The sequence below is a fragment of the Macadamia integrifolia genome, chromosome 7 (assembly GCF_013358625.1).
Source record: "Macadamia integrifolia cultivar HAES 741 chromosome 7, SCU_Mint_v3, whole genome shotgun sequence".
NCBI classification, from domain to species: domain Eukaryota; kingdom Viridiplantae; phylum Streptophyta; class Magnoliopsida; order Proteales; family Proteaceae; genus Macadamia; species Macadamia integrifolia.
In genome coordinates, this window is record NC_056563.1 from 20,996,110 (window position 1) to 21,024,092 (window position 27,983).

The 27,983-nt window shown below is 38.3% G+C and overlaps 1 protein-coding gene across 2 annotated transcripts; it reads left to right on the forward strand.

Annotated features, from left to right (window-relative positions):
• On the forward strand, positions 1 to 26,721 carry LOC122084055 (lysophospholipid acyltransferase LPEAT1-like). Of its 2 annotated transcripts, XM_042652068.1 has the most exons (9): positions 1 to 692; positions 3,553 to 3,672; positions 4,586 to 4,623; positions 10,107 to 10,171; positions 10,392 to 10,460; positions 13,905 to 14,038; positions 24,352 to 24,492; positions 25,531 to 25,594; positions 26,055 to 26,721. In XM_042652068.1, exons 1-9 carry the CDS (start codon positions 177 to 179, stop codon positions 26,072 to 26,074), a joined length of 1,167 nt encoding a protein of 388 aa, XP_042508002.1. In that variant the 5' UTR covers positions 1 to 176; the 3' UTR covers positions 26,075 to 26,721. The 2 variants fall into 2 exon arrangements, with proteins under 2 accessions (XP_042508002.1, XP_042508001.1); XM_042652067.1 differs by lacking the exon at positions 26,055 to 26,721 and having other exon boundaries at positions 25,531 to 25,904.
• Positions 26,722 to 27,983: the final 1,262 nt, after the last annotated feature.

Here is a 27,983-nt window from a genome sequence, read left to right on the forward strand (position 1 = left end):
ACATTTCATCAAAAAAAAAAAAAAAAGGAGAGCGACAAGACAAAACTTTGATCTGTGAGTCTTGTGAGATTTCCCTCTACCCGTGTAACTTCCTTTTGAGAACTTGCGAAGGCAGCGAAGCTTCTCTAATTTCATGGGGTTCTTATGGAGGAATTAGGTTCAGACCTTAGGATTCAATGATGGAGACGGAGATGAAAGAGTTTGAATCCAAGAAACATCCTGTGGTCGAACTCAAACCACCTGAAGAGCCTCGCGGCGAGGGTTCCAGCAAGGACGAGCGGCCTTTGTTGAAATCCGATTCCAGCGCGAGTTACTCCCCTATTGCTCCTGAGGATTTGCAGGAACTCGAGAAGAAATTTGCTGCTTTTGTGAGAAGAGATGTTTACGGGACGATGGGAAGAGGGGAACTGGCAATGTCGGAAAAACTTCTCCTCGGGTTCGCACTGGTCACGCTCGTTCCGATTCGTGTGGTTGTGGGGATTGTGATAGCGATTCTCTATTACGTTATATGTCGCTTCTGTACGATTTTCTCTGTTCCGTGTCGAGAGGACGGACAGGAAGATTATGCTCACATTAGTGGGTGGAGAAGGGTTGTCATTGTTCGGCTTGGGAGGTTCCTCTCTAGGGCAATGCTCTTCACGCTTGGTTTTTATTGGATTAACGAGTCTTTTCCAAATTCTGATGCTGTGGAGGTAAACTTTACCTGCGTTTGTTTTGGATAATTATGTTTGTTGGCTTTAGTGGTTGCAATTTGGGTGTACATGCTTTGAATATCGTTTTTTATTAGCTGGGGAAAGTTATAGCGGGATCGATCAAAAGGAACAAGATGGATTCGAAAATGCTTAAAAGTTGATTTACTATGGCCTATGGGCTTCTTAATCCACATTAATGGCATTGACTGTGCTGTTGCAAATAGAAACAATCTTGTTGGTACAATATCACCGGTACTTTTCTTGTCCGGAAAGTGAATTTCTTATTGGAGTTACTTGCTTTTACGGCAGGAATAGGGACGGTCGTAAATGGATGAATTAAATTGCAAGAGAAGATAAATACAAGATGCTTTCTAACCTGGGTTTATTATTATTATTATTGTTTATTTATTTATTTTTTAAGTTTCTTATGTTAGAGATGGAATTGCTGAATGAAACTGTGGGGTTACAACTATGGGATACAATGTACATATCCAACATACAACTCCAACATTTCTTGGCATGAAAAGTCAGGATGAAACAGGCTTTATAATTTCTATGTGATTGTCTTTATCTGGTTTTGTTTTCAAATCTGGTAATGTGACACAGGGCTATAGAAGGTGCAGTGTTATGTCCATTTAATGTTGAAGTGACCCATGGTTACACTCACCATGGTGCCACATCCACTGTACTTTTCAGCCTTGACAGCAGCACAGGGAGCTGGACAAAGTGGCATATTTTTTGCTTTACTCCCCCTCAAGAAGGAAAAAAAAAAAAAAAAGGATCTAAAAGAAACAGTTTTTGTATTTTTTAGAGTGTCAAATGTGAAATTGCAGGAACCTAATGTACATGAATCTCTGTAGTTCCCAATATTTAATGTTATTAAATCTGTACATTGATATAAAATTATTCAAGTATTTGGGATCTGAATTGCATCTAAGGAGACTATATCTTTTGAGGAAGTTATATCAAACCTAGCCTCAACCCCCTAAGATAATTTGGAGTAGAAAGATGCCATTGTTATTGGAAACCAATGTAGAAATAGCTATGGCACTTCAATTCCAGATTCAACTCAACTTAAGTCAACTCAGACTTATCCCACCTAAATGGGATCGGCTAATTTCAATTCCAGATTGATCTAATCAATTGCTAAATCTGTTCCTGAGTGAACAAAAATGAATATTGATTTTTTTAGATATTTTGCACTAGTCTAAGGTCAGAGAATGAACACACTTTTGGTTGTTTATTTTAGTTATTCTGGAGGAGTACTGAAAGCTTTATTACTAGGTACTTAAAAAGTAATGAAGATCTGAATAGTGGTTTGATTCAGGGTCCCCAAAGACCAATACACAAATCCATTATTATGGATCTGAAGGCCCTCTCTTCATCTCAATCCCAGCAACACTCTTTACAAGATCATCAACTGTAGAGTTGGTTGATCTAGGTCTTTCCTCAAATACTAGTGTGCTGATCAGATTCTCACACAACACTCTGTGGTGCTTGATAGGAACGAGCCGACGAGCGTATGATGTTCAATCTAGAAGCTAAATAGTGATACATCAAGTGAATACTATAAAACTCTCCTCATAATCGGAAAGTTTGAATCTTTCCTGCAGCTACTAGGGATTAGAACCAATTATTAATCTCTTGATACAAAAGGAACAAAAGGATCTAAACCCTTGAAAGAAGAGAGAATACCCGCTCTGCTGGAGATATTACCACCCATTGATACTGGGCAAGCAAAGGTAACTAGTTTCATATGATTCATAAGCAAACTGATGAATCCTAATTGTCCATAGACACTAAAAATCTGTGTCAGGCCTAGGTTCCCTGTATAACAATCATCAAACTCAGCTTTAAGAAACTCGAATCTTGGGGAGACGAAGAATGACTGATTCTGATGATAGGGCTAGATTTAACTTCAAACCATTCTCTCATGATGGAGTTAGTGGAGAAGCCCCTAAAGTGGTCCTCTAGCCTCTATAGAGGCTCGCTGTGTGATCACCAAGTGTTCAAATCAATAACATCTCTGGTCGATTAAATCTGGCCATTTAAACTTCCATGCTTCTTTGTTTACTTAACATCTATTATGAATTTTAATTGGAAATAACCTCTTTTTTTTTTAACTAGCAAACATTAATTCTGTTGTTCACGACTCCAGACTGCATACACTTTTTCGAAATGCAACTTTGCATTTTTGTTGTTAATATGTAATGTTTTGGTATGTTTTCTTGTCCTTTGAAATTGTGGGATTTTATTGATGCCTTTCAGATGGCTGTACCTTGTTCTCCAGATTCATGGTAAACAGAACAGATTTGGCTGACAAAAATTAATATCGTTTAAACTCTAGTGGTGTTTACTGTTTACCATATGTATGAAGATTATGTTACGGTGTTACCATTGGAATAAACAGAAATAATTTAAACCTTCCTTTCTCACTTACACAAGAGTGTGTGATTAGGTACACCTTGACTAGTCTCCCTAATTAGATCCAACTGATGAATGCAATAAGGAATACTAGTTTAATCAACAGTTTTACTCCCATGAGGTGACTAGAATGCTTATGTTTTGTGGTTCTTTTCTATCTAATGAATATTATTCTTGCTATAATTACTCCAATGAGACCGTAGGATGTGTAAGATATCAATTTTATGAAGCATTTTTTGCAAATACAAATGAAGAAAAAAGCTACATAGAGGTACTAGGTCATTAGTTTCCTTCGATTGTGGAAAAGGACAGTAAAATTAGTGCACCACAAAAAGGCTTCAGCTGGCTCTGTAATATTCTGTGTGATAGTGACATGCCGATGATAAGAATTTGTCTTTTTGTCTTCTTACAACTTTTGCTTCTTCCTATTGATCAGAACCAGAGCAATGAACAGTCTGGAGAACCTAAACAACCCGGGGCAATCATCTCAAACCACATATCTTATTTGGATATTTTGTATCATATGTCTTCTTCCTTTCCGAGCTTCGTTGCTAAGGTGGGTCCAGATGAGTCTACTTGATTTCCTTTCAAAATCTTTTGGCATGGCTTTCAACAGGTTGGTCTTCAAGTGGTTGAATCTGAATTCTGTCATATGCCAGTATGGATCTGAATAGAGATCTGTTGGGTTTTATAAAACTCGAACTGAAGTTTGCACTCTTTTGGGGTTCCAAATTATTCTGACCCAATTTGATACTGTACGGAAGAAAATAAAAAATAGTATTCTGATAACCAAGAGCCCTTCGACATTTTTTAGAATTTTGTTGTGCGATCTTCATTGAGAAAGGCAATCTGAGGACATGGAACAGCTATGGAAGTCTGTAATAATATATATAAAATGGAACAGATTGAAAGTCTCTAAAATTTCATATGTATGTATAGATGCATGTATCGATGTTGATATTTTGGTCAAACATGCATATTTACATGCTTTTATGTACTTAATATGCACAAAATCTTAATTGGGTTGGTTCTGATGGATTCTTGATCCATTTGTTGATTGATCCCGCCAGAAATGTATATCATCATCTGGTCCAATTGACCCAGATCAAGGCTTTGTTTGTATTTTTATAAAACAAATTTTGGTATGGGTTAAATTTATTTTATGCTTCTATGGATGTCGATGCAAGTTGTAGTGTTGTACACTCTCAAGTAAGTTTATCTGCATCCTCATCCTTTTCCAGAAAATGGTAATTCATTGGCTTCATGTTAAATAATGCCCATTTTAGCGGAAATATAGAAAACTCATGGATTCCAAGTATCAGATCCCTGGTTCAGCTTAAATTGACTAGATCAGGGCCCTCATTTTAAGAAGTAAAATTCTGTTTGGACTTAATTTCTCTGTTCTTTGATTCTGACATGTTTTTTCCCCCCTATTTTTGTCAATCTTATCTTGGATTCTGTTGCCAAAGAGATCAGTGTCTAAACTTCCTCTAATTGGTCTCATCAGGTTTGTTCACACAACTTTTCCTGGACTATTATTTTTTGGACAACTATGGTGGCATGATATTAATTTGTGACTTAATTTCCTAATGAGTTTCTAGTGTATATGAAATGTATGTTACCTTTTCCTTGCTCTAGACTCTTAACTTCTTATGGAATATCTTTTGATATTCATTCAATTGCTTAGTAGAGCATATTGTATGAAAAGGTTTTATGCATGTGGTGTGAACTGTGAAGACTTAAAATCATCGTATGCTTCTCTGCTGTCAATGATTACCAGTTAAAGCAATTGAATGTTTCTAATAAGAAATTTGGAGTGAAGCGTATTTCACTATTTCCCTCAAGGAATTAGTACTCTCTCTCTCTCTCTCTCTATATATATATATATCTATCTATCTAATCCCAGCTCAAAGAGAAACAGATGCAATCTACCCCAATAAGCCCTATCCAAATAAATAATTGCCTGATAATATCAGCAGAAATCCTTTGGAAAACTCATGGATGCTAATCAGCAGTCTCTACTCAAGACTCACCTTACCAGGCTTCTCTCTGATCAATCACCTATTTGTTGATGTTCTGCCTGTGTCCTTATCATATTCCTGCATCTATGCGTATGGGAGCTCTTGAATGGTGATTCATCACCTTTTCCCCCCTTTTTTGGTGATGACTCTTTATTTGACCAGCAATGGAAATTGGATTCAGGAATTGGTAGTATGATGACAGCTGATGCATGTCAGTGGAGCTTGGAGAGAAGAGAGAGCCAGCATCAACAAGCCCATCAAGCTACCCAACTGAGACCTTTGGGCAAGCTGTTAGTTCACTTTCGTGAGCCATATTGAGGCTCACAACTGTGCTAAAAGTCCATGCCTGGGAGACTTATATTAGGTCTATTTAGTTTCTATTTTAATATAGATTCTTTTATGTAGTAGTTTCTAATTTGAGGATTGTTTTATTTTGTTATTTAGCTGTGAGTTAGATTCTCTTTTGTATCTAGTTTCTATTTAGAGGGTTGCATATTATAAGGAGTTCTTTTTCCCATGCAAAGAGGGATCCAGTTTCTGTTTATCAATAAAAGAGGGGCTATCTACATAACTCCCTATGATTTTGAGTATTGAAAAAAAGCTTGGCTTTGTGGTGCTGTGAGATTCAGTTCTAGTGAGAGACCTGAGGTCAGTGAGAGACTGACCAAGGCGATAAGTGAGAGCCCTTGGTCATATGCCCCCCTTCTTCTCTTCCTTTCTCTCTACAATTTCCATCTTATTAACCCGCCAAAAAAAAAAAAAAAAAGAGTCACCAACAGAGAGGAGCCGAGACCCCTTTGTCCCTCTTTTAATTTCTGTTTTCAGCACTACTAGGCTGTTCCAGCGACTTCCTCCAAGAAGCTGGTGTTAGAAGACTCTAATACTACCTGCGACACCCTTGTTTAATGGCTTTTCTGGCAGAAAAACTTCAGGTTACAATATCTTATCATCTGTCCATCGATTGAAGGCCAACTTCTGGTATTATTCTGTCCATATTATAGGCTTCCTTTGACAGTGAGTTCAAGCTCATCCGTTGGCTGGAACTCTTAGGCCTGTAAGCTGCTAAAATTTGCTTTAGTTGCTTTAGTTTCTAATTTTGACCAAGAGTTTTTACTCTCAATCTAGCCATTGTCTGTGGCTGAGATTCTGAAGTGTTATTGAGCACCATAAACCCTCCACTCGATGGGAATTTGAGGCCCATCCATGATGATGATCAGTTGCTATCTTGAGATTTCTTCTGTAGTTTCAGTTCTGGCCATCAGATTTAACTGAGTTTTTTGAGGGCTTATTATTATAGACATTACCTACTGCTGATGTTTAGTTGACAATGTTCTTGCCTAGACATCATGGGGTTTCATATTGTTTCTAATTTCGGCAGGAAGCTGCCATATCTAGTTAATCTTCTGTAGGAACTAATCTAACCCTTGGATTGTGTCTATACTTTGAGTCCATACACTAGCGTCGACATCCTAACTGTTGACCCAATTGTCAGCCCTATCAGAATCCCTATTGCTTCTGTTCTTCAAGGGTGTAACCTTTTGTACTTCAGTGCATTCAATCTAACCATGGAAGAACATCATGAAGATTCTTGACTCTTTTATGGGAATATATCAATGATTTGGATTTTTCACATCAGTCGTCCAAGTGGCTTTCAGATTATTAGAAGCCTTCTTCTGCTTAGGCAACTGATAAAAAATTTTGAGTTTTAATGATTGGGAAAATGTCTATACATCACCCTAACAACGACGGAAGTCTCCTTTGGCAGTCCACGTTTTCTTCACAGTGGCGGGATGATTGGGCAATTTAGATAGACAAGTCAATGTCCGGATTGGCCGGTGTCAAGTTTCAGACCTAAATTCATGATACCTTGCTATATATAGGCACATGCACCTTTGAATGTATGTCCTATGCTAAGGTACCAAATGCCCTGAAATTACCCTTAAATGGAAGACATACTTGTTAGATAACTATATAACTGTCATGAATAGGTTTATTATTTTCTATTCATTTGCTTGTTTCATTATTTGTTGATGTGTACTTAAGATATTAAATAAGGAGAGGGCTGTAGGTATAAAATTGGAAAGAAGTTTTGGGGTGGGGGAAATGGACCCCCATGTGCCATGGGCTCCTTTTGCATCATATTCTTGTAAATGGGCTAGTGGGATTTTTGGGGGCCATGGCACCCTGCTTGCCCCGTTGGCTCCCCCCCATTTGGGATTCAGTTAACCTCATAAATATCTAGACCTACAGAAGATGAGGTATTGTTCTTAATCTACAGATGAGGCTGGTCAACTCTTGACTAAGTAGAAAGGCTTGGGATTAGATTGGTTGGTTCCTATTTTCTGAATATACTCAGGGGAACAGGACATAGGCATTGGTATCAATGGCCGTACTGGTCACTGACGATACTGACACCATATTGGCCCATATCAGGCATAGATTAAAAAATGATTCACTTTTTGCCCTATATTCCCAATTTGTATCGGTGTTGGGTAGTGGCAATAGCGATACATATTGGCCGATACCTTGATCCATGCCTGGAGGTGATCTTGGGGATCATTAACATAGTTGTCACAACATCAAGGCAAATCAAGACGTTGGGGGCTGCCTAAGTGTTTAGGCAACAAGTCCCCCGCCTTAAGGCAAACAAGGCACCTTAGGCGATCAAGTGTTATATTTTCTTTTTCCACTTTCTTAACATTATGTAGTATGCTCATATACCTTGTATTATAAAAAATCAACATTAAGCCACATTAAGTCATAAAAAAAAAAATCAAAATTAAGTCACATCAAATCATAAAAAATCAACATTAAATTATAGAAATTGACATTTAGAGAAACACTCTTGTTCTATAATAAGTTTAACTGGTCAAATGATTTTTTTTTTTCATGAGAATTTTTGTATTAGGTATAACACAAAACCAACTTTCCAACAAGTTTAAGATTACTTAAATCTGAGTTGTAATGAAAAAGTTATGTTCCGGTCAAACTTATTTTAAAGTGCGCCAATGCTGTTAAAGTCTCCTGAATGAAAATAATTTTATGGACATCAAAACAAAATATTATTTTACCAGGCTTTTAGTTTTTGGCAATATTTTACCATGATAAGATTTATAAAATTTTTAGAATTGAGAAAACCCTAGCATTTGAAAGTTGAAAATCGCCCCTACAACAAAAAATCCAGTTTTTGTTCTTGAACTGGGGGTTGACTTTTTATTCTTTTGGAATTTGATTTTTAAACAATTTTTATCGGATTCAAATGGGGGTATTTGCTTATTTATGAATAATATCTTAAGTTAGTGAAATAACAAATAATAATTAACAAATATAAAATCATTATGGCATAACTATGTGCCAAAACATAAGGCGACATGCAATGTAATAAGGTGACAGTTGCATAGACCCCAGGCAGCCTGCTTGGACACCAAGTTGGCGCCTTGGTGAGCCTTGACAACTATGATCATTAATAGTTATGGAGAAATGCATTGGCGATGTATCCTTTATCTACTTCCTTTGCCTCTTCCCATTTTCCCCCCTCTCCATCGCGAAGATTCAAAACCAATCTATTATCACCCTTTTTCCAAATCTACCCTACAAATTACCCGCTTACCTATAGCTTCAACTTGTGCTGTAGTTCATTTCTTTCTTATACTAATTTTTTATGAAATTTGCTTAATAGAAGCACTTACTGCTCTTTCATCATGTCCCACGGTTTAGAATTATCTGGAAATCATTTTATGTTGTTTGGAATCTGATTGCTCTATTTTTATGGTATCTTCGTTCTTCATTTGTTTTTTTCCTTTATGTTGCATAATATGATTGTCCAGCTATATTACTTGATCCATTTGTTTGGTTGGCCCTAGTGACGCCCGACACTCTTTTTTTTCTTGGGGGGGGGGGGTGGTGGTGGGGAGGAGGCTGAACTTTGCAAGGTAAGGAGGCTAACTGAGGATAGCAGAGTGTCATATGGTTGATCAGTTTTCTGCTTCTACTGGGACAAATCAGGGTTTGGATCCTCTTTGTCAACGTGAACCTTGTGTCCCCTTTAATCTGGGATTTTTTTTAACCATGTAGAGAATTGATGTGGCTAATGTTTAGTTATACATTGTCGCTGCCATTCCCCAGCAGTTTGAGCTTTTAGGAAAACAGTAGCAAACATGGTATCAGAGCAGGGAGGTCAAGTTTTTTACTCTTGGGAAGTGCAGAAATCAGGTAATGACCGGCACTTCTCCCTTGGTGCCATGCAAAGAAAGGCCACGTGAGCTCCACGTGCAAGGACCATGGGATCTTGGCCAGTATGTGCAAGGGATTGTTAATGTATAGATTGACGCTGCTCTTCCTTAACAGTTCGGGATTTTAAGTGAAACAGTAGTGAACATCTAATTCAAACCGTTGGATGTATAAAGGACCTGCTTGATTGGTCACATCAAGAGACACGTTAGTCGTGGATCCCCTTGTATTGTATTCTTTCCCTTGGCTTTTCTTTGGTGGTTTGGAACTTGGCTTCAAAGTAGGGCAGAGTGGGCCTACCTGTAGGCTACATTTGGCCTCTGAATGATCTGCCAAGGTGGGTTGAGAGTGATATGAAGGATCCCAACCGCCTTAAACGTGATAACATTGTGGCATTGGTATTATTTATGTATTGGTGCTACATTTTAATCGGAATATTATGGTGGGTGTTAATTTCTTGGCTTTGCATTTTGCTTTCCTATTTGGAGCATCATTGTGCTCTATATTTTTTTTTGAAGCATTTGGCTTTTCTTGATCAGTTCTCCCAGTCTGAGAATTGTTTAAAATATTTGTGATACCATTTATTATGACCTAAGCTTTGTGATTATCATTCATTTATGTCAGTTTGGACCTTCCTATTAATCTTAAGGGTTTATTTTTCTAGCTTTATCACTTGTTGTGTTTTGTATTTTATCTTTTTACTGTAGCCTGATGGGTTTCTATTGCTTGTGTTTAACAGCAAGTGCCTTGGTTGTGTCTATGTCCAGCGGGAATCAAAATCATCTGATTTTAAGGGTGTTTCAGGTACATCAATCTTTAAAAACTATTATTTTTTTTTTTACATGTGTCAAAATATTGCGGGTTGAAGTCAAGAGACAACCTCTCTGCAAAGCGGGGGTATGACTCTGTAAATTATGACCTTCCCCAGACCCCACAGAGGTGGGAGCCTTGTGCACTGGGTATGCTCTTGTTTATGTATCAAATATTGTTGGTCCTCAAACTTTGAAGTCTTTGTTGCTTGCAGGTATTGTCACAGAAAGAGTTAAGGAAGCCCATCAGAACAAATTTGCTCCCATGATAATGCTTTTTCCAGGTTTCCATTTATTTATTTTATTAATTGCGTGCGCGTAGCCTTGTGATTCCCTTAATGCATTTTTTCACATAACATCTCCACAAGATGGATTCACCGAAATGTGTGAATCTGCTGGTGATATCATTTTTTATCAATATCAGGTAACATTTTTCATATTGGCATTTATTTTGGTGTAAGGGACACATGCTGCAGAAATTCTTAGTTCTAGATTCACCTTAACATTTAATCAGTTTAACTTAGCACACTGAATGGTCAAACAGAGATATTGGAAGGTTCAATAACCCCCTACTTTACAAATTGGCTTGCTTAATGAATTTTTATTGCTGATCCAAAAGGGGAAAAAGGAGATGCAATTTAAATTAAGTGGAATAAAATTGAAATGTCAGTATTATGATCAGAATTGGAGTTGCTTGATCTGGAATATGCGAATGAACTAAGCAAGGTAAGGGAATTCCTTCATTTGTAAAAGAGCTAATATTTCCAGATCTGGACACTTCGTTTTACTTGAAGTATCTGTGTTGGACACAACACTACGTGGTTGTAACTGTGGGATATGTTCTTGATCACATATCTGGACAGGCAGAAAGTTGGTCCATTTGCAGTTTGAGTTGGCTTTATTTTTAAATTGGTCCAATTCATTCTTTTTATCGTAGGATTTAATATGATTTGGTGCCCAGCTGATTCAGATTCACCTCATGAGTCACATTCTAGCTGGAATCGCTGGAATCTGCTAATTGACACTGTAGAATTTAGTCAAACTCAGTCGCAACAAAACTTTTACTTTTGGTTTCCTTTTTTCATTCTTTTCTTTAACCCTTCTTAACACTCGTGTAAGGATTTTAAAGACCCTCTTTTGCTGTTTCAAGTTCTTTGAGTGAGAATCAAGATTTTCAAGCTTTTTCTAACCTAAAACGCAACCCCTAGATATCTCCTTCAATACCTTATGCAACTGATTCCATTTTTGCCTTTATTGCTTATGATTTAGAATCTTCAGATGGTGGTGATCTGAGGAAGTTTTGGTGGAGACTTCAATTTCTTGATTTTCTACATGGGTTGATACTCTTTTTCATTTTATGGGGAATTTTTATGTAGGAATATAATGTTAATCTTGTCCAATTTCAGAATTTCTGTATGAGTTTCCAAACAACATTTATGCAGTTTACATTTAAAGCAGTTCTTTCTTCATTTAAGGTTTTCTATAATCTTCTGCAATTTTTCCCCAATTGTTTCGAGGAGTAATTTCAAATTCTACAATTGATGATTTGAATCCTGATTCAATTCAACACCACCTCATCGGGATTCTACGATTCAATTGAGCATTAAAAAAAACCTTGAGGAAAACCTTTTTAGCATGGGTAAGGTAATTTGGCAGAGATGTGTTTGTGAATTGGGCAGAAATTATGGCCTTAAATAGAAGAGTGGCAGATCAGGATTGTGTAGCCAAAAGCATGCCATGAGGTTGAGTTGAGCACTTGCCCATCATTTGGATACACCCCCAACGTAGTTCTGCACTGGTCTTTTCACAAAATGTGGTTTATGTACTGTTTGAATTGTGAACTTGAAATGATATCATTTTTGTCAAGACAGGTTATAATCTTTGTTCAGCAAAGAAAAAATTGTTATGAGAAATAAGGAAAAGAATGTACAAAGACGAGGTCATTTCAGCACCTTGAAAAAATCCATTGCTGACTTTAGTCCCTCATTTCTAAAACCATTAATCTGACTATTAGTTCTTGAGCTTATTTCATGAATCCTGGGCTTATTTAATCGGCCAAATGTCTTATTTTATCATTCTGCTCCTTATTTGATCGGCCAAATGTCTTATTTCTAAAACCATTAATCTGACTATTAGTCCTTGAGCTTATTTCATGAATCATGGGCTTATTTAATCGGCCAAATGTCTTATTTTATTATTCTGCTCCTTATGCGTTCATTGTATGCAAAACACTTCCAACTGCTTTCCAGTGGAAAGGCCATATTCTTCTCAACTTATTTGGTAAATCATATTCGTAGTCAAACCTTAATCCATCCACCAACTGGTTATTAGTCTTGAACATTCTGTCTACAGCCCCTATGGCTGAAATCGATGGTCCCATTTCCCATATCTTTGTCAAATTGACTGGATCCAAGCCACCTTAAAACTGTCCTCTGAAGTCTGATCTGTCTCTACTCTTGAATTCCATTTGAATCACCTGTAGAGCCTTAGATTCCCTCAATTCTACTTGTCAGTGAGTGTTGAAGATTGTTCATCATCACATCTGCATTTTATTTCCCCCCTTATCCCAGTTAGGTTCAGGTCTATTATATCTGCTGACTTTAGTTCGTAGTCCCAACACCCAAACATGCGTGCACTTCCATTTTCCTGGAAATTTCATTGAATATTTTCAGATAAATGAACTTTTATCAGTAAAAATAGAATGATGCAAAGCCATGTACTTAAATCATGCTCATGAAGGCTTTGGGGGTAGAAACTCTAAGGTTGTGCATAAAATCACTTGGATTCTATTAAGTAAGAATGTTTTATCTGTATGCAAATTGGGACATGTTTTTTATGAAATCTCCTGTCCCGTGGTCAGATGATTTAAAATAGAATTTCACACCTACCTTGGACTGAACTCCTCAATTCTCGTAGATTTTTTTTTTTTTGGAGCACCAACCGGTAGCCATATGATGCTAGTGTTCAGTTAGTACTTTTTATGCATAGATCTCGGTCCTCCATTTTTTTAGTATGCTCAAAATACATTTCTTTAAATGAAAAGTTGATGTAGGGCCATGTGTTTTTAATGTCCTGTCAACCTGTTTAGGTGAACAGTTTTATCCATTTTGCCGGATCAAAATTTGCTTAAAACCGTTGATTTGTCAGTGGACTATCTGGTTCAAGTGGTTGGATCATTCTGACTCTGGGCCAACAATAAATGGGTGGACCTCTGAGGAGATTTATTTATTGTTGTCAACAAAAATTAATTGGGTGGGAGGCGGAAGGCCTGAATTTGTGTCCTTTTCAATACAATCACTGGATTTACCATTGCAGCATTGCTGTTTTCATTGTTTTTGGTGAAAAAACTTAATATTAAGTTTAAGCATTAAACTAACTTAAAATCGTAAGAATACCTGTGACAACAGTGGCTAGAAGAACAATTTAGAATCAAAACACACAATCACACCACTAGGACACTCTGCAGGGGACAAACGCAATGCAATATAATGAATATATTGTAATGCAGGATTGTTTGGACCACCGGACCACTGACCTTTTTCCTAAATGGTCTGATGCCCGGTCCGGTTCTAAAAGCATTGATGAGGCCTATGTTTCGAGTGTTTTGAAGCTCCCACAATCACATATAGATGAAGGAAGAGTGTAGACCCTACCTTTTATAATTTTTTAACATGTGTTTTCCTACATTATTATTCACAATTCTTGATCCTGCTTCTTGTCGATTGCAGAGGGCACAACTACAAATGGAGACTTCCTCCTTCCATTCAGGACAGGTGCATTCTTGTCGAAATCCCCTGTGCTTCCGGTGATCCTAAGATATCCTTACCGGAGATTTAGTCCAGCCTGGGATTCCATAACTGGGGTGTGTAGCCCTTAAGCTGTTCTCACTCGCATTAATTTTAACAATATTTGTTGTTGAAATTTGTTCCATTGGTTGCATCTACAAATGATTTTCATGCTTTAATATCCAGTGTAGCAATTTTTTGACCAGCACTTTCAGATGCTTGGCACTGCATTGTGAATATTAATATTTAAATATTCTTTTAAGAAACTTCTGATTTGTTGTGAGTTGAGATGAGTACCTTTTACTCTGCTTTAATATCAGTATCTCTTTGCTCATAGAGTGCAGGCAATTGAGGAAGAAAGTGAAAGGATCTTAACAAGCACCTAGGTATAATAAACTGTTCGAATAGAAAAACTATCTATCTGATCTTAACAGAAAGTCTTACCATACCCCCCCAATTGAATGAACAAGGAATGCAAATATGAGAGACCTTGTCATGGGCAAGAAGATAAATTTTAGATATCCAATCCACTCCTTTCAAAAGGAAATTGTATTTTGTTTGCTCAATCATTTAGCAACAGAGACCATCAAGAAGAGCAGTGTAAACTGTATAGTAGGTAGTGACTGGAGTCTTAATAGTGACCTTTCCTCCTCCAGAAAAGTACTGTCATAGTCCATAGCTTGCCAGAGAGGATCCCTAGAACATAGGGAAAAAAATATATTGATCCAATCTTAGATTGCAGAATTTCCATTTATCAAACTAGGACTCCACTCTCAACAAAGATGAACATATAAAGCAAAATCAATTGTTGACCTTAAAAGTTAAAATAGCTTCGAAACAGTTACTTGGCTCCTTATGCTCACACAAAATACCAGGTGTCAAGTGGAAACTGGAGACAACAGTTGCTTTGCTCCTTGTGCTCACATTTAAATCCTCTTAACATATCTCTAGATCCAACTTTTTGTAGAATATGCTATTTTGTGACATTGATGAACTGAATTCCCTGGCACTAGTGAAATAAATCCAGAGCCCAGAGGCAAGGCCTACATGCTAAGACTTTAGGAAGGATGGTTCATGGTATAAGAACTTTCAAAAAGACTGACTAGCTGCACTAGCATGAGATCCTTTAATTTTCTGGACTCACCCACTTCAACATCAATGAGATAGATGAAGCATCGGGTGACTGTACGTTAACTGACATACATGGGAATAATAGAAAACCCTCATTAAATCTTTCGTTGTCCTACTTAAAATTGGGGTGGAAAAAGAGTCTTTTCTTGTCCTGGCCCACCATTTCTTATAAACATTCTGAGAGGAATCATCTGGATTCTGGTCCTTCACTTGTACTTTCTATTGACCAAAGCTCCTTTATCACCTTCATCACCTCCTCCTCCTTAAAGCGATGCCTGGTAACATATTGAAGTTCCATCAATTTTAATTCTCTGCCTATATGCTAATTCTGAAAGTCGGAGTATACGTCTTTATTTTAGTGAGAAATACTGATGTATATGCAATAGTTAGGAACTTGGACTATTTATACTCACTGATGGAAAATCATTTTTATTCCAATAAATGATAAAGATTAGTACAAAGGAAATGACAATTTTAACAGGATCTTGTACAAATGAACTGATTAAAGTCTGGTCTGGAGATCTTGATATAGCTTTGGTAGTAGTTTACAGAGGCAGTAGGGAAGTGAGGGAGGGATAAGCTACTTCTCTGTGCTTAAAATGACAAAACATCCCTTGGTTAACTGAAATTTGTGGAATTTGCTTTGGTTTCAAAGATTTAGCCACAGTAACAATGAGTTTTAAATGGTTAAAAGGGGGTAAAAAAAGAGAAAATGATGCTGTAGGTAGCTATAGTGACTGGACCAACATGACTGGCTTTGGTGACACAAACCATGGCGAACTGGACCTAAACTAGGTTTTTGGTCCAAAGAGGATGATAGTGATAACTTGTTTATTTGGTTGGGGATTGTTGGGTCAGTACTGGGAACATCAGGGATTACAGTAATCTTTTATTTTATTTTATTATAGAGTTGGCTATGTAAGAGTCTTATTTTAGTTTCCTTTTTTGATGTTATTTCCAGTATTTTAGTTTCTATTTTCTAGGATTCTTTTTTTAAAAGAAATATATATATATATATATATAGTAAAAAATATATAATATGTGTATATATATTGATGTAGATAAGTCACTTAATGGGCTTGTTGGGCCTTTAATTCCATGGGTTTTCTTTGTAATGAGCTACTTTAATGGGCCTAAAATATAGGTAGAAAGTAGGAAAACGGGATTTATATTAAGTGCTTTTATTTAAGTTGTTTTAATTCAATAAAGGCCCATTGGGCCCATCGGTTGTAAGGTCCATTAGGGACTATTAGTTTAAGTGGCTTACTCTATGTTGGAGTTAGAAGGTCTAGTCCTAGTTCTAATTTCAATTCCTAGTTGTAGTAGGAGTGTCTAGTCCTCTTTGGAAACTAGCTTCTAGTCTTAGTATGATTGTAAACTTCCTTTCTATAAATAGAGAGGCATATGTACCATTATTTCTCAGATTTGAATAAAGAAGTTTGCAACTAATTTGCTTAGAGCAGTTGGGATAGATGTGGGTGAGAAGCCTAGGCTGAGATAGCCACCTCCTCCCCGACTTTCCTTTTGTTATTGCTTCCTTATTTCTGGTCACCTATTTCTGTTTACTGTTTACTGTTACTGTGAAGAGCTAAGAGAATTTCAGATCTGTCCAAGGCATCAACACCAGAATCGATACACAGGAATCCTCCATTCTTGTGACCTGCGATCTCTGTCCTCTTCTCTATTCTGTAATCTGATTAAAGAGCTACTTTTCAGGGGTGTTCCAGGCCACTGTAGGACCACTTGGTCCCCTTCTTGGAGCTGTCCAGATAGTCCAGCTGTTGTCTCTGCAGAAGGCTTTCAGATTCTCTCTCCTAGGTCTGAAAATCTAGAAGTTTGATAACTTCACAACCAGTCGACAGAAGTTGTTCATCTTTGGGGGTTTTTGTGCCCATAGCGGGGCCTTCCTTCGACCAGAAGATCGGCTCCATATGAACTCTGCCCAGCCAGCCACAGGTCCATCTCTAGGACCCTGCACAGGTCCTTTTTCTCTCTCCTATTGTTTGGTTCTTTTTTCTGGTTTTGGGGTATTGATTTGCTTGCTTCTTGTGGGAATAATCCTGGGTTGTTTCCTCTTGTGTTTCTAATCTGATTTGGGTGTTCTAAGTTAGTCTTGTTTGGGGTTAGCTTCTTGTGATCTACTCCTACATTATATATATATATATATATATATATATCCTCTTAAGACGGAAATGTAAAATATTGGAATTGAGTGTCGTTTCAGTTGCCCGTGTGGCCTGTGGATCGATGGAATGTTCCAATTCCTCTCTTGTACCCCAACTACTACTTCTCATGTTAGTTTATTTTATTCTCTCTTTTCCTTGTGTGTCTGATATTTCTTCTATTGTTCCCTAATCTTCATCTTCTTGTTTTCTCTTCTTCCATCAAGTTTCTGAAAACCTTTCCAGATCCTTGTTCTAACGCTAGGAATGGCTAGGACTAATTTCATCAGGGAGAGCTCAATCTCTCTCGAGTCGCATTCTTTTAACCTCTTCTTCTGGGGTTTGAAACTTAATTTAAGGATGACCAAAATCCTCAAACTTTTGTGTGATCTAAACCAGAATTCATAAGTCATACCTGGTTTGATTTTTCTGCCAGCCATTGTTAGTTAAAATATGAGAATGAGGGAAGAACAATGATATGAGGGATGAGGAAGAAGATGGAGAAGTAGAAGAGGGAGAAGAAGAAGAAGAGAATTGATTGTATGGTGGAATAATGTGTTGTGAGTTAAATCTCACCCACACCAGTATATTACCTTCACTGATATATTTACAAGATATTACACATACCTCCCTAAGGAGGAAAAGAAAAATAAAGAAAGTAAAACATAACATAACAAATCACTAAACTATCCTTAGTGAAACATAACTAATATCTCTAACACACCCCCTCAAACTGGAAAATCGATATCATGCATTCCCAGCTTGGACAGTAGAGAACTGAACTGATGATGAAGAAGACCCTTTGTGAAGATGCTAGCAAGCTGGTCTTCAGTCCTCATAAAAGGTGTGCATATGTAACCAGTGTCAATCTTCTCTTTAATAAAGTGTCTGTCCACCTCTATGTGCTTTGTCTTGTCATGCTGCATAGGGTTGTGAGCTACACTTATGGCAGCCTTGCTGTCACAATAAAGCCTCATAGGTGCCTCAATATCAAACCCAACTCTTGGACCAGTCTTCTCAACTAGAGAAGCTCACACATTCCATGAGCCATGGCTCTAAATTCTGTCTCTGCACTAGACCGAGCCACCACGGATTGTTTCTTTATCCGCCATGTAACTAGGTTTTCACCTACAAATGTGCAATAGCCTAAGGTAGATCTCCTATCAGAAATTGAGCCAACCTAATATGCATCAGTGAAGCCTTCTATCCTCATGTGGTTATGCTTGGCAAAAAGTAGTCTTTTTCCTGGAGAGGACTTCAAGTACCGGAGGATGCGGTTCAAGTGCCCATTCTTGGGAGCATGCATAAACTGACTCACTGCCTCAACTCATGGTTTAAAGTATCTCCGATACTGATACGATACCCTCCGATACGTATCTTAAATTTATCCGACCGATACGATATACGCTGATACGATACATGAAATTTTTAAAATCCTTTTGTATCGATATATATCCTACGATACATACCGATATGCATCAATATACCACCGATACACATCGATATGATACGATATGCACCGATACAACTTTATAGAAAATATAAAATCGAGGTGAAATGTACGTTTCGGTATGTATCGATACGTATAGGTGAGTATCAGTGTGTATCGATCAGTATGAATTGGTTTGTATCGGTACGTATCAGTGAGTATTGATCGGTACGTATCGATAAGTATCGGTATGTACCGATACAGTGCGCTACGGTCATATAATGGCCAAGAAGGGTAATTTTTCAGAAAGATACGATTTTTTGAGGGGTTTTTGTTCCAAAGTTGCTACTAGTCATATTTCTCTCTAATTAAAGTGGAAATTGAGGTTCGGAATAAGGATTTTACATTTATGGAATAACTACAAACCTTGAATTCTTAGTGCGATACCCTCAATTTAGTGTTTATGGATAATACATGTTATCAATAGCTTTTTTAACAAATTCTTTATGCAAAAGTGTTTAAAAAAATGTTTCCTATCCATTTATGTGTGTATCTTTAGCGTATCTTAGCGTATCTTCGATACAATACGATATTCTTCGATACATATCTTAATTTTGGCCGATCGATATGGCGACCGATACCGATACTTTAATCCTTGCCTCAACTCCATAAGTAATGTCTGGACGAGTCAATGACAAATAGATAAGCTTCCCAACCAGCTTTTGATATTTCCTTACATCAACAAGAGAAGAGCCAACATTTTCACCCAGCTTATGATTCTGCTCAATAGGAAAACTTGCAGGTTTGCAGCCTAACATTCCTGTTTCTTTTAATAGGTCTAGAATAAACTTCCTTTGGCATATATTTATGCCCTTCTTGGATCTAGACACTTCAATCCCCAGGAAATATTTTAAGGATCCTAGATCCTTAATCTCAAACTATTGGGCTAAGTAGTTCTTCAGATTGGCTATCTAAACTCTGTCATCTCCAATTAACACAAAGCCATCAACATATACAATGAGAGCTGTAATAGTGCCATTACCATGCTTAGTGAATAGATTGTGGTCAGCCTGACTTTGGGAATAACCATTCTTTAGAATGGCCTGTCGGAACCTTTCAAACCAAGCCTTTGGAGAATGTTTAAGGCCATATATAGCCTTCTTGAGAAGGCACACCTTTCCTGCAGCTGAAAGGAACTTGAAACCAGGAGGGGTTTGCATATACACCTCCTCTTATAAGTCGCCATAAAGAAAGGCATTCTTCACATCCAATTGATATAATGGCCAATCCGTATTGGCTGCCAGATATGGAAGGACTCGTATGGTGTTGTGCTTAGCCACAGGAGCAAATGTCTCCTAATAGTCAATCCTATACACTTGGCTGTATCCTTTTGTCACCAGCCTTACTTTGTACCTCTCAATAGTACCATCTGACCGGTACTTGATTGTGTAGACCCACCTCCAACTGGAGTTCTCCCCCTTGGAAGGTCAACCAATTTTCAGGTACAATTTTTTTCCAGGGCCATCATTTCCTCAGTCATGACTTGCTTCCACTTAGGGTCAGATATAGCTTCAGAAACATTCTTGGGAATAGAAGTAAATGAGAGAGCAATAGTAAATGCAACACCTATAGGGGAGAGAGAGTCATAGGAAACAAACTGGGCTATAGGATTAGTACAAACTCTCTTTCCCTTCCTAATAGCAATAAGATCTAACTCTAATGAGGAAGGAAGGATATTACCTGACTGAGAAGGGTGGATCTCAGGAGTTGGATTCAAGAGGACTCTTGGTAGGTCTTTTTGTTCCTTCTTGTATATACAATGGTCATCTTTTCATTACTTGAACCTGAACCACCTTTGGAATGCTCACCAACATTAGTAATATCCCCCTTTTTGTGTTTCCCAATGTCAAGCATAAAAGGAGAGATAGGCAATGGAGAAAGAAAAGGAATTTCATCAGTAGCCTTTTCACCTCCATTATGCTCCCCCTGAAAAGGGTGCTGAGGAGAGGCAAAAAAATGTACAGACTTAAGGAAGGTGACATCTTTAAAGAGAAGCCTTTGTCTGGAAGAAGGATGATAGCACTTGTATCCCTTGGTAGTGGAATAGTAGCCAAGAAAGATACATTTAAGTACCTTGGGGTCCAGTTTAGTACGAGAAGGCTTATTAACATGGACATAACAGATACACCCAAACACTTTGGGGGGAAGAGAGAAAGAAGAGGACTGAGGAGGCAAAATGTCCAAGGGAGATTTGGAGCCAAGGAGTTGTGTTGGCATATGGTTGATCAAATAAGTAACAGTATGGAGAGCATTAGACCAAAAAGTTTTAGGAACATGCATGCCAAAGAAAAGACTCCTATTGACTTTCAACAAATGACAATTTTTCCTCTCAGCTACCCCATTTTGTTGGGGTGTGTCAACACAAGCTAGCTGATGGATAATGCCATGGTTAGTAAAAAAGTCTTGAAGACCACCATATATAAACTCTCCACTTTGTTAGTACGAATAATTTTAATTTTGGTGTCAAATTGTGTACCTACCATATGATAAAATTTTTTAAAGGAATCATACACATCACTCTTGTGCTTCATTAGAACAGTCCAAGTAGCATGGGAAAAGTCATCAACAAAAAAAACAAAGTAACAAAAACCAAGTAAAGAAGCAGTAGTAGAAGGCCCCCAAACAGAGTGCACAATTTGAAAAAGAATAGTAGATCTATTACTATGATAAGAATAAGAAGAACGTCAATGTTTAACAAAAATACATGGTTCACAATGAAAGACATGAGAACTGGGAAAAGAGGTAAATAAATGAGGTAATTGTTTCTTCATAATAACAAAAGATGGATGTCCTAAACGTTGGTGCCAAAACATCACAGAATCCACAGAACTACTATCAGTCCATCCACACATAAGATTGAGCTGTAGCCAAAATAGGTGATTGAGGTTCAAGTAGGTTGAGTCCTTTCTCTTCATGCCCACTGCCAATAATCCTTTTCGTCACCAAATCCTTAAAAAGAAAATGAGAAGGAAAAAAGTGACAATAGTTTAAGGATTTTTGTCAGATGACTCACAAATAAGAGATTACAGGTAAGGTCAAGAACATGAAGAACAGAATCAAGTGAAATGGATGAAACTACCTTTACCAGAAATGGAGGAAAGGGAGCCATCGGAAACCCTGACCTTATCTCTACCGGAACAAATAGAGTATGTATCTTAATAATGGGATGTAATAGTCATATAATCCGTAGCACCAGAATCAATAGCCCAAGATGGTGCTGCGGAGGGGGGCAGATGAGGAAACCTGCAAGGCGGAAGCTAAGGAATCTAGTACTGTAAAGGAAGAAGATGATGAGCTTCCCAGTTGAGACATGACCCTGCGGAATGCTGCAATGTCCTCCCGAGTAAGGGAACTGTGCTTGGACTATGGGCTAGTAGTATGCTCGGCCTCAACACTGTGGGCTCTAGCTCCCCCACTACGTCCACCACGAGCACCACTAGTACCACCACGCATGCTAGGAGGTCGACCATGAAGCACCTAGCATCTATCTTTGGTGTGTCCAAACTTCCCACAATGATCACATCGTCTGTCATCCCCACAAGGTGGGCCTTGACCTCTGCCACCACAATCCCAATCCTTCTGTGAGCTAGTAGTAAGAGTTGACGGCTCAAGGGGAGGAGGCCATGGCCACTCGCCTGGTCTCCTCACTCTGCAAATAGCTACACACTTCATCAAGGGATGGAAGTGGAGATCGGCCTAATATTTGTATCCGGATCGGCTCATACTTGGGATTCAACCCACCAAGCAAAATAAGAACCCGCTCCTTCTCAAGTGTCCGGTAAACCTTAGCTTCATTCTCAGGATTGGACAGTTGGAGGTCTCTATAGTGATCATACTCCTCCCAAAGACTAATGACAGTGTTGTAGTACTCAGAAATAGTTTTCTCCCCCTGCTTCATGCGAATAACCTTTTGAGGTAACTGATAAACTTTGGCCAAGTCACCCATACGGTCAAAGGTTTTAGTAACACTGTCCCAAATATCCTTAACAGTTTCTTTTCTCATAAACCTTCTTCCAATCTTAGGTTTCATGGAAAAAATCAGCCATGTCATAACAGTGGAGTTTTCAGTCTCCCACTTGAGATATGTCGGGTCATCCGGAGTAGGAGCCTTAACGGTACTTGTTACATACCCTAGCTTTCGCCTACTCAGTAAGAAAAGCTTCATAGAATGGGCCCAATCTAAATAGTTGGTGTTGTCCAACTTCACAATAGAGATCTGAGTATGTGGGTTATCAAAAACCATAGGAGTAGGAGGAGCATTACTCGATGCACTAGCTGAAACATCACCAAAGAGAGCTCAAAGTCCACTATTTTCAGACTTGATGTGGATGAGGAGTTCCAAACACAATGGGGAGTACACACTCAACCCAAAAAACCTTCCCAGATACTCAAAGATAAATCCCACAAAGGGTAAAAACACTATGCGAACAGGAAACCAGATCAAGGCTTGCTTTTAGGAGAAGGAAGATAGGTCATAACACTCCTTAAGACCCAAAAAATACATCTCACAATCCAGCGTAGCATAAATCAACCATAAACAGATTTTTGAAGCCAACAGGTGAGGCGCTACTTGAAATCAGGGAGAAGATGAGGTTGTGAAGTCACACCTCTCTTCCCTTAGGACCGACAGCCTAGGGTCCTTGTAGAGGGGCCTTGGGTGATTCAAAAAAGATAGACACCATCCCAAACGATGGTAGGATGAGAGAGAAAGAGGGTTCTCAAAGGAAAGCTGGCGGTAGTCATTGGTGCCCAGAAATTTTCTCTAAAAAATCCTTAACGGCTTCAATCCTTCTAAAAAACTCCTTAAGAGTTTGCTTTGACCTTCTTTCAAGCTCATCTCATAGATTCTTCAAGTATTTTCACATAATGATCTCTTCCTTGGAACCTCTTTGTAACTTAGGGTTCCAAAGAGAGAAAAATAGGAGGAACTTGTAATCCGACTCTCAAACCAAGATGTCTTGCTCTGATACCAAGTTAGAATATGAGAATGAGGGATGAGGAAGAAGATGGAGAAGTAGAAGAGGGAGAAGAAGAAGAGAATCGATTGTATGATGGAATAATGTGTTGTGAGTTAAATCTCACCCACACCAATATGTTACCTTCACTAATATATTTACAGTATATTACACACAGCTCCTTAAGGAGGAAATGGAAAATAAATAAAAGTAAAACATAACATAACAAATCACTAAACTACCCTTAGTGAAACATAACTAATATCTCTAACAGTTTCAGTCAAATATTTTGAGGCTCTTCTAATTGTAAGGGATTGCTAACGGGTTGCGCTTGCGAAGATGTGAAAGAACGCGCTTATTAGATGCCGCAGGGCAGAAGGCTTGGGATGAGTACTTGGGGGTTGCCCTAATTCTTGTATTTTGTCCAAAGGGTGTCCAAAGCTTTTACCTAATTTTATTTTTGCCATTGAACTCTTAATTTGAGTTACTTAATACTCTTGTGGGTCCACAGAGATTCCAAAGTAGGGTTTCACAACTTCGGATGAGCGTAATCTTCAAAATGACATCCTAAGAAATTACTGTTTTTTTGTTTCCATCATTGGATGCATTTAATTCGAGTTGCATACCATGATTCTTTTAATGCTTGTTTGCAGGTACGCCATATGATTTTGCTGCTTTGTCAATTTGTGAATCACATTGAGGTGACAAAGTTACCTGTTTACTACCCCTCGGAGCAAGAAAAGGAGGATCCTAAACTTTATGCTAATAATGTCCGAAAGTTAATGGCTAGTGAGGTATATGCCTCTTCCTCAACTGTCAGGTGTATGCAGATCTCGAATCATTTATTCATTCTCTTAAGTTTTCAGTGATGCAGGATAATGCACTGGTCTTCTTTGTCCATGAATTAGGCCAACTAGCTTTTTAGACTATGCATTTGTTAGAAATATATTGGTTTCCCACTACATTTGCCTATGGGGTTTAAAAGAGCTTAACGATATTGATAGCTGTGGGGGTAAAGTCTTTATGTCTGGTTCTTTAGTTGTAGCCTTGTAGGTGTAGTTCACAACTGACTAGATTGGCTTTTATCTCATCAACCCCAATAAGCATTATTGAATCTTTTACCCATGTTGGAGCAAACGATTGAATCTATTACCCGTCTTGCTTTCTAATTGTTCCTCTTTCTAGACCAAACCTGAGAACTGCTGCTTATTCAGTGGTCATGCAAAAACTCATTGACAACGTAACTATTTAAAGCTTCCACTACCACATCAAAAAAATTCAAATATTCCACCTTTGTAACATGGAGAACCTTTTTATGGCATTGAACCACAGAATTTCCTCCCCATGTGCAACTTTGATGGCTCACTCATGAGTTTACCCACTGTGGATAGGCTTTAGCTTTCTGCATTGTCAGTTACTTCTAGTGCGTGAAAATATGGTGTCATCATGCTATATCATAAATATGGCACACATAATTGATTAGGACAAACCACCTTCAGATGAGAGTAGCTTGAAAACAATACAATTTGGGAATCCTAATATTGGAAAATTAGGTAGATAAGGTATGAAAAGTGAGGTTCTTTTGAGGTGGTTGGATTTGTCTGGAGAGTAATTGTTTTCTATCAACTCCTCTGGTGGTGGCCCACTCAATGAAATGGAAATGTGCCACATTTTGTTTTGGTTCCGTAAATCACGTTGACTGAACGATGGGATGGTCCAGACCTGACCCCATCACTCAGTCCAAATCACAATATATTGTTTAGAATACCGTCCTGCCATTCCAATATGATTTATTTTAGACTGATTTCGTATTCTTTTTTTTTGGTCTGCAGGGTAACTTGATATTGTCAGATATTGGCTTGGCTGAGAAGCGGATCTATCATGCTGCACTCAATGGTAATAATAGCCTAGCTAGCGTTTTACATCAAAAAGAAGATTGAAAAAAATACATAGTCTCGCTCCCACACAATTCCTAGTAACAATTGGGTTGCTTGGTCTTTTTATTTTTTCCCCTCATGGTTGCATATAAAGGGGTGGTTTTCTTCACACCCATTTAGTCAAACATAGTGTTTCATTATTGTGGTGTAATTTCATATTTAAAATTCACTCTGAGTTTGAATTTGGCTCTTGGTCCTTCATTTGTACAGTGTTTTCATGTTTCCCGAATGTCTATTAAATATACATATATAAATATATATTCCCCAAAGCTTCATCTTTTGTTTTTCCATACAAATGGGAAAAGTATTACTCTAGTCCTCAAATGTGTTCCACCATCATAGATTGTTAAATGCCCTACAACCATCAGAGAGAAAATCTGCATTTGTAAAACTGAACCATCTCTTTGGTCTTCCTGCAGGTCTATTTTGCCAAAGCTAATTCGGATTCGCGATCTGTTAATTCTTTGTGATCCTTTGACTGGAAAAAAAAAAAAAAAAAAAAAAAAGGAAAATAGAAATCTGTTTTTTCCACTGAACTATTATGTTGACCTACACCTGCGAAGTGTAGATTCCTAGAGCTCGCAGAAAATGTTTGTGGAGCTTCAGGGTCTTCCTAGCACCTGGTTGTGTCAATATTCCCACTCTTGGTTTCCATTGTCCTGTGGTGTACTAGTATTCTTGTCCTAGACTTTCCGTTCCCATCATCCTTCGCATCTATTACATGCCTGTTTTGGCTTCCATAGAATGTGTAGTACTTTCATCAGGTCACCTAGGCTCTGCCATTTCGTTCGAGTATTACATGCATGAAAGCATGAGTGTTGAGGTTTTGATATTTGTTCTTTGGTTGAAGTGGCTGGTTCCATGATCCCCATTTCCTGGGTACTAGCGTGAACGTTATGTTGTGTGAGTCTTTTTTTTTCTGTTGTCTTTCCCCTTTTTCTGTTTTTGTTCATGTATACTCTCTGTGGAGTTGGCTCTGCAGGTGTCATTTCTCCGTAGAGTGTCAAAAGAGCTGTAATGTTAGGGAGAAGAGTATACCATGAATTAGCCTAAATATATATCAGTAAATGGAAAATCTGTGATTCAGAGATTCTCTTTAGGTTGATTAATGTGTGGCTACGGTTTATAAGGTGAGTGGGGAGTGTGGCCCTTGCGCTTAGACACATGGGGGCTGAAATGGCTGGTCCACCCCATGAAATGAAAAATGACATTTCAGTGGATGCTTTTTATCTCATTGGCCCTCATGTATGCACAAGAATTGCTCTCCTTCACAAGAAACACTTCCTCCAAAAAAAATAAAAAAAAATAAAGGAGGGTTTGACTCCTGATTAAATGAAATAAGGTAGATCTCTCAGGGTTGATTGAATGTAATATTAATGGCTAGAAGACAATCAATCACGTAATAGACTTCAACGTTAACTAACAATTCAACTAGTATCCTTGTGAAGGACGAGTTTCTTTGGTGGTAGGACGAAAGGAAGAGAGCTGCACTTGTATGTTGTAAGTGCTTATGAAGGATCCGGCTCTTCTACTGTGAGGCAGGGGTGGCAGCACATTCGAGTGCTGGAGCAGCCGGGCACGGACCCCAACACATGGGTATGTACCTTGAGGTGCTTTAAGCCATGTGATGTGCGCTGCCACCTCCGCCACGCCATAGAGGAGCCCCATCCAGTCTATTGTCCTTTGATTTGACATCTTATAGGGATATGATTCCTCTCCATAGAGTCAGAGATTAAAGAGTGATTCCATAGTTAGGGTGACCTGTGTCTGCATGTTCGGGTCCTCCCACAGTGGGACCACTCTCTGGTCTTTGGGCTCCATGGAGAGGAGCTGGATCTCTCATTGTGGTTGATCATTCTTTGGGTGTTAAACATGGGGCGCTCCAACCATTGGGACGCCTATTGAGGCATCCGGTGGCTGGTGGTGTGTAATTCGTATTTGGATTCTCTCAGCCGACGGCTGGTGGTGTGTAATTTGTATTCGGATTCTCTCAGCCGCTGGATGTCTTACTGGGCAGCTTAGTAGTTGAAGAGGGAACTGGATTCGTTAAGCATGACTTCTTATTGACTTGATTATGGAAGCCTTTGGTGAGCTTATAGACTTGTATGCACTATTTGGGGTTGACACTATTATCCCAGCGTCATTACTTTGGTCTTTAAAAATCAGGGAGAAAAAAAAAAAAAGAAACTTGAGTCAACTTGTTATCAGACGGACCAGCTGGGTAGATTCAATCTGATTTCAATTAAACTTTGTTACTCTGATCGAGTTGGATGGGTTGACTCGTCCTAACGTACCTTTGGTCTGTATATTATATACAGCCATGTCAATAACAGGAAAAAAAAAAAATG